We start from the raw sequence: 7,500 nt of genomic DNA, 5'->3' as shown, positions 1-7,500 counted from the left end.
CAAGCACTAATTCAGCTCCTTTCAGCGACTTTACTTGCTTCAAAGTCACTCCCCTGGAGTAGTAGAAATATCTAGATTTTATCCAGTGGACACAGAATATTTCATTACCCTGCAATGGTGTCACAGTCATTTGTAATGGTGTTTTGGTGGATCTTTAAACAAAATATACCCTTAAAGCAGCTCAAGAATGGAACGTCAATTGGATAAAACAAGACAGGCAATAAAAAATAGATATCTGGAATCTTGAAAAAGACGAGTAATGGACTTTGACAGCAACTGCATCATTTGCTATTGGATATGTGAGCAGTTCCTTCTAATTTCTTTCAATAAAATTTTTGCCTGTAAAAGGTTTTAGTGAGATTTCTCTGTCTTCGTGGATGGACTGTGTTAAAAAAGGTTCTGATGTAACTGATTTGCATGTGTGGGTTAATATTGAAATACCAAAATTTTTAGCCACTTTGTATTTCAAGTGTTCTTTCTTGCAAATGATTAAGGGGAAGCCATAGTTTTGCACGTCAGAAAAAAATTGTTTAGTCATTCTAGTGTAAAATGAACTTTCTTTATTTTCTTTCTTTAAGCATATCTACAGCGCATTTAGGGGAATTTTTGCATTCTTGATCATTAATTTATGCAACAGTTTTTTACAAAAAAGAAGCTATCTCAATAAGGAGCTTTTTAAAATTGTTTCAAGAATGGTAAGATAAAACGTGTTGATTCGGCTCACTCTATTTGTCATATTTCGAATTATTACTCACTACTTACCAATTAACATGGAGAGCGACTTTGGATTTTTCAACATTCTGTTGCTTCAGTCTAACCCATAATCATTCAGTTAGCCAAAGCCTTTTATTTGCGATCCATTTCCATTCCTTTTGTGTTTGTCACGTTTATATATTGCCGTACTTCAGGTTAACATGTTCATGAATTTGCTTTTGCACCTCAAAGATGTTATTGCAGTTGAAACCTGTGACTCTTCAGCAGTGTCAGTTCAGCACATGCAGAGCCCCCGTGGAAGTGAGACTTTTGGGTCAACATTCAATTAGATTGAGAGAAGCGTAAGAGACTTAGCATGTGAAATGCGAATTTTCTCAGAAGTAGAGAAACAACAGTTGTTGAATGGAAGCTGCCCTTCATAGTTTCGCACCCTTGGGGTTGTTACTTTTTCACACGCTTTCGTGATAGAAATTTATAATTTTGTGGTTCCTTAGGTCTTCTGTTTCTTGCACGTTGTACTCAAGTAATTAGTTGCTTTCCTCTAAAAGCAACTTAATTACATCTAGCCTTCACAGCACGACTCACTCCTTTTATCATTGTTTAGTGAAAGTGCCTTCTTTTGTTCTTTATTCCATTTTCCTTTATCCCATGTTAAGCCTAAGATTACAGTTTAGAATGTTATATTGGTAGATTTCTGTTTATTTTATGTTCAAGCTACAACCCTGAACAAAATTGTGGAGACACTATTTCTCTCCATATGAAAATAAATTTCTTTCAGTAACATAAATCTGCCATTTACAAACCCACCTTTCCTCCCCACACTCCCCCCCAAGAATGTTGTTTGCGGTTCTCAGAAACAACTTTGCTTTGGGTGGGGAAGGGGGAGGAGGTCTTTTAGGGCTCTTATTGTAGTTACCGATAAAGGACTAAATTTGAGTTACTTTTGTCCAAGATTGTATTTCAAACCACATAAGAAGATGGAAGAATATAGAAATCATTGCTCCATTTAAATCTGTACTTTTAAACATTAAACTTTTGTACTTTTGTACATTAAACAGTCTGCTTGTAAACCAATCAGGAGGCTCTATTTTAATTGTGGTTTCCCCAACGGAATCATTCTGCCTTTCGACTAATCATGAAATTGTTTGCAGATATCATATCAACCACAGACGGAACAGTCCGCAAATTAACCAATGAAAAGAGGTATTTCTGATCTATTTACAGCGGTCTTACCCATAGTGACTATAAAAGAGACTCAGCCATGAATTCATTGTCAGTCCGCTCAAGCAGACAGTTTTAAGCAACATGTCTTCTCGTGATGAACTTGAACGACAAGCGCCCCATCCTCCACAGGATCCTGCTGCTTTAGCTGCTGTTGTTGAACCTCCAGCCCTGAATCAAGACATTCACGAAGACCCTTCTCAAGTCCAAGAGGTATTTATTCTTTCATTTCTTTTTTTCATGCATTGCTCGGTTCATCCACGTGTTCAGCATTTCGCTTACTCTTCCCTTATAAGGTTCTCTTGTCATACTGTTGGCGCTCTTTTTGTCTTCTGTTTTTTTCCAGGTTACATTCTGCTCTTATTTTCTTTATTAGGCTTTGCGCAAAGCGTTTTTTGCAGATTTGTGCAGGTTTTGGTTCTTTTTGTTTGCCCCGTGCAATTTTGCTTTTGTGTTCATTCAATAGTTTGTTTATTAATATTTGTTTCTCCATGCTTTTGTTCATAGTTTCAGTGTTTTATTTTGTTATTGCATGGAATGTTATTTATCTTAGTTTTTTCCTCATGCAAATTCAGAATATGTAAACCAAATTAAAGCAGCTATAACTCAAACTAAGCACGAATATGTACAAGATAACACTGTTACACCTGGGCTATTATTGGAAATGATAAAAATGAAAATTAGGGAAGCATCACTTAAGTATGGAAAATCAAACAAGGAAAATATTAAGCAAAAGAAGGATGACATTGAAAAATCAATAAAACCCTCGAGGGACGAATTCCCAATACCCTTGCAAATAACTCCCAAGATTTGTGGATGGAATTGGACATGAAAAGACGTGAACACGAAACCCTGTACCTCTCCATCTGGCCAGACCCTTGAAAACCGACAAATAGTCTACCTGACAAGTGACTCCAACAAGCTGTTTCTCAGCTGAGAGACCTGCACAGCGCTGGGCATGATTTTGGAGCAGTTCCCTACTGTAGGTGAAACCCTCCAGGCACACACAGAGGTGGTACAGGACACCACCACCGATGCTGCAAGCCAACTCCCCCAGGCCACCACCTCACCTATACCTGAGAGGGCACATAGCACACCTTGCACCTGCCCACGCCGCCAGAAACCACCGCCCCCGCCAACACATCTACCCTTCCCAGCAACTGAGACTAACAGGCCGCACCTGCAACAATGGCTTCTGGACTATTACAGCACCAGCCACTACCACTGATGGAGGGTGTCCCTATGAGGCTCATGGTCGACCCTACTACGGAACCAGTTGCCCACCACACCCACGTTCCTGTCCCACTTCACTGGCAAGCGGACTTCAAGGACTTCACTTGGAGTTCTGCGACTGCAGCAGCATCATGCCTGGGTCTGAACATTGGTGCATCTGGGTTGAGTGTCAAAGCTGTTTCTTGATTGTCGTCTTCATCACAGGACAGCTCTAACGGGTACAACAGCTGCACAGGACACTCGACGTGTGACCGTCCGACCCATATCTTAGCACCACGAACTACTCCACCTCTTCCAGCAATCAGTTGCTCCACAATCCTTAGTGGCCAGCAATTTCGGTTTCGTTCATGGGACTTCACGATAACAACGTCTCCAACAGCTAGAGAATTCTCTTTTCCTTTCTTTCCGCATCTGAGCCGGTGATGCTCACGCAGCGCGCTCAAGTATTCGGTCGTCCACCTACACCACATCACATCTTTCATTTTCATCAGGAACTTGGCGCATTTCCTTAAATCTCTTTCTTCTATGTGATAGGGGTGCAACTCGGGCAGAACACTGGAGTTTAACATCAGGAAAACATTCGGTGTTAACGTCAGAAGTTGCACGTCGTCTTCCACATAACACAACGGGCGGTTGTTCATCGCAACTTCAATGTCCAGGATGACTTCACTCAGTTCTTCCCAGGTAAGCAGACCTTGGCCAACTGTTTTGTAGAACATGGACTTCATCAATCCAATGAGACGCTCAAACTGTCCACCCCACCATGGTGCTAGGCTGAGGTTGAACTGCCACTGGATGGAATGCTCGCTCAGGAAGGAATGGAATCTTTCATCTCTCCGCACCTTCTTTACCCACTTGGTAGCGGCGACAAAGGTTTTACCATTGTCTGAACAGACTTTCGATGGACGTCCTCTCCTGGCAATAAAGCGCTTTAAACTTTGGATGAAATCAGTAGTCTCCAAACTTGGCAATAACTCTAAGAACACTCCACGAGTAAGGCTACACGAATACAAGATCACGTACGCTTTACGTTCTTCCTTGCGCTTGCTGTGGTACTTCACAGAACCGGCGAACTCAACACTTATCACATTGAAAGCTGTAGTTCCTTCTGTTCTCTCGCTAGGCAGCGGTGCGGTGGGTGGATTCTTCAAGGCTACTGCTTGAAAGCGTTTGCAGCCACTGCAATTCTTCACGGTTTTCTTGACTAACTTCCGCAGTCGGGGTACCCAGAATTTTTCTCTCACTTTCATCATTGTCAAACAAACTCCCCCATGGAGTGTAGTCACGTGGGCATGCTGAACCATCTTAGCTGTAAAAAGGACTGAATCTGGCAGGTAGATGGGATAATCTCCCTGTACACAACCTCTGCATTCCAACGAAACCATGTTTGTTTTGTTGTAGGTTGAGCAATGCGTGTCCGCATATTTGACAAATCCAAACCCACCTGCCTCGCCAAAGATTGGTCCAAGACCGGCATCGGATACTGGCTCTTTCAAAAACACTGCCGATGCCCCACAAACATGCCTTTCTGCTGCCGTACAGGCTGGAAAACAACATAGGTCGGAAGTCGCTTCACCCATACAGCTGAATCCCGCTACTCCTCAATTGAGGGGGAGACCCTCGCCGTCGCCAAAGCCAGATTCTTTGTCCTTGCCTGCAGTGACATGACTGTTGCTGTGGATCAAAAGCCCCTGCTCAAGGTGCTTGGTGATCAATCCCTCGAGGACATTCCAAACGCTAGACTCCGTAACATCAAGGACAAGACCCTGCGTTATAGATTCAGAATGGTATACATCCCTGGCATTCGGCACAAAGCAGCTGATGCCGCATCCCGCTACCCCACTGGCCCAAAAACCCCACAAATGCTGATCCTACCAGACCACATCGCCACCACCAGTGATTCACCTACCCCACCCCCACGTTCATTCCTGGATCACATCCGCTGTGACGAGCCGCGGCTTGCATCATGCTCCCTTGCAATCAATGACCAGCTGGCATCATCAGCTTCATCAGCACTGTGTACTATAGCAGTCACATGGGACAGGGTCAAAGTGGCGACAGCGAGCAACCACGACATCGTACACCTGATGTCTATCATTGAGTCTGGCTTCCCAACCGTCCGCCATGAGCTGCCACCCACACTCCCGGAGTATTATCAGTTCCGTGGCCACCTCTACACAGTAGACGGCATCATCCTCTACAAGGACAGAATAGTCATACCACCTTCACTCCGCCAACATGTCCAGTCTGTCCTCCACTCAGTACATCAGGGTGTGACTTCCATGACTGTCCGCGCAAAAACCACCGTCTTCTGGCAAAAATTGAGGTCCTGCACAAAAGATGGGGACCAAGATAAAGACAATTTGCCATTTATACATTAATGTCTGATCCTTAACCATGGCAAGGATTATCACAAACAAATAAGAAATTGGTAATCGATCACCACATATTAGAAGTTTTAAATAACATTTTTATAAGTAGTCGTTGCCGATCCACAGATCATAAACAAGGAAATCATCGACTGTATTGAGAAGAGCCCAAGGAGCTTAAGGGTAAAAAAATTGAGTTTACAGGAGTACCTTTTTACTTAATGGCCTGCAAGCTCTTCAATTGCCAGCACGGGAGAGACAGAAATGCTGCTGTGAAAAGGAAACAACAACAACAAGAACAAAAACAAGAATATTGCTATTATTCATTATTTTATTTGAAATCCAATTTGAGTAATGAATAATAGCTTCGATTTTTTTAGGATGGAAATTTTGTCTTTAAAAAGAATAGATTCCTAGCACAGCCGTCCAAAAAAGCAAACTGTCCAGCAAGATTAAAACTGAGGGATGTTGTAACATTTCCAGATTACAAGGTAGATAACAATTACAATTTATTGTAAAGTTGCATGATCTTGCAGCTAACAGGTACACACTACATTCCAGATTGAAGAGGATTCAAAAAATGCAAGGGCAAAGACATCAAAGAGACTGAAGGAAGATCTAAGTAAAGGAACAGTGAGATATGAGAGAAGAATCTATATAGAATTTCCCTCTAGTACAGACCACGCACATCACCTCATGGGGGAGGTAAGACAATAGACAATAGAGAGAAAAAAACGATTTGAATGTAATATTAGTCCTTGAAAAGATAATGCTACACCCAAAAATGAATAATTAAATAACTACGCTTACACAGGGATTGACCTTTAATTCATCAGAGTCTATCGTCAGTACTCGAACTGATTAGTTTCTCCAGCAATAAGTTAAGGGTGCCTCTCATTCAATTATATGTTTAGTTACTGTCAAACTGGAGAAATGATAACGACCTGAAATGTTCTAGACTGAATGACCATTAACAGCAAAATTCAGGAAATGTGAGCACTGCACATAACCCCAAAGTAATCAGCAACAATCATCTCACCCAAGTGACTTTTACTTGCACCATACTAAATTCTATACATATTTTCTAGTGGATTTCACATCAATATATTGCAGTCATTGTTTTGGGTTTAACATATGCTTAAACATTTTGCAGGGAAGTGGCCTTTCCCAACCTGTGAATAGCAGGATAATAAAAAAAATTGATGAGCTAGTCTATGAAGGCGTGAAAAACACTCATGAGATGCGGAGACACATAAAAAGCTATGTGAAAAATGAAGTACTGTCTGAAGATGAAAGTCAACCGTCTCTTCTTCCCAAAGCTAGCTGACATCACAAGTCACCTGTACCGTGCTTCTGTAAAAAGTCGATTCTCTAAGATAGATCAAGAAAATATTGCACAAAGAATTTTTCAGTGGAAATCTGTGAACCAAGGAGACCTCTTCTTCTTCCAGCCATACAGTGCGGATTCTCCCAACAAAAATGATCCACCTGAAGGCCATTCTGACACTACCCTGCTCTTAGTCCATCAAAGTTCCTGGCAGCATACACTCCTACAAAGATATGGCAATCACATGTGCTTGCTGGATGCCACTTATAAAACTACTTAATATGCACTACCCTTATTCTTCCTTGTGGTCCAAACGAATGTCGACTACCATGTGGTTGGATCATTCATAACACAAAACGAAACTTCTGCATGCATAAAAGAGGCATACTTCAGAGAGAGATGAATGGATGGAAGCCCAAATACTTCATGACAGACAATTGTGAACAAGAGATCACAGCCATTGAAGAAGTATTTCCAGGTAGGCAGGGAGTTAAAGGAACTTTTATGACCTTTGATGGATAGTCATTGCATAAAACAATACTCATTAAGTAATCAGAAATAAGTTCTGTTAATTCTGAAAAAACATAACAGCATAAAACTACAAGCAAAACAACAAAAAACACACAAACATATCCT

At 41.6% G+C, this 7,500-nt stretch overlaps 2 protein-coding genes and 1 pseudogene across 2 annotated transcripts; 2 read left to right on the top strand and 1 right to left on the bottom strand.

The window, feature by feature from the left end:
* Positions 1-3,242: 3,242 nt before the first annotated feature.
* LOC137988261 (uncharacterized) lies at positions 3,243-4,748 on the bottom strand. Its single transcript, XM_068834301.1, has one exon. It carries the CDS (start codon positions 4,746-4,748, stop codon positions 3,243-3,245), a length of 1,506 nt encoding a protein of 501 aa, XP_068690402.1.
* An 84-nt stretch (positions 4,749-4,832) lies between these two features.
* On the top strand, positions 4,833-5,549 carry LOC137988260 (uncharacterized). The gene has a single exon (XM_068834300.1). It carries the CDS (start codon positions 4,833-4,835, stop codon positions 5,547-5,549), a length of 717 nt encoding a protein of 238 aa, XP_068690401.1.
* A 1,259-nt stretch (positions 5,550-6,808) lies between these two features.
* Positions 6,809-7,500, top strand: part of LOC137988259 (uncharacterized) — a 7,488-nt pseudogene continuing 6,796 nt past the window's right edge.

The sequence above is a fragment of the Montipora foliosa genome, unplaced genomic scaffold (genome assembly GCF_036669935.1).
Source record: "Montipora foliosa isolate CH-2021 unplaced genomic scaffold, ASM3666993v2 scaffold_412, whole genome shotgun sequence".
In the NCBI taxonomy this organism is placed as follows: Eukaryota; Metazoa; Cnidaria; class Anthozoa; order Scleractinia; family Acroporidae; genus Montipora; species Montipora foliosa.
Note: the sequence above shows the minus strand (reverse complement) of the source record. Positions and strands in the feature narration are given on the sequence as shown.

What these genes read in the sequence shown, in the direction of transcription:
- LOC137988261 (XM_068834301.1), bottom strand. Translation starts at nt 4,748, where the DNA reads ATGGGTGAAGCGACTTCCGACCTATGTTGTTTTCCAGCCTGTACGGCA.
- LOC137988260 (XM_068834300.1), top strand. Translation starts at nt 4,833, where the DNA reads ATGACTGTTGCTGTGGATCAAAAGCCCCTGCTCAAGGTGCTTGGTGAT.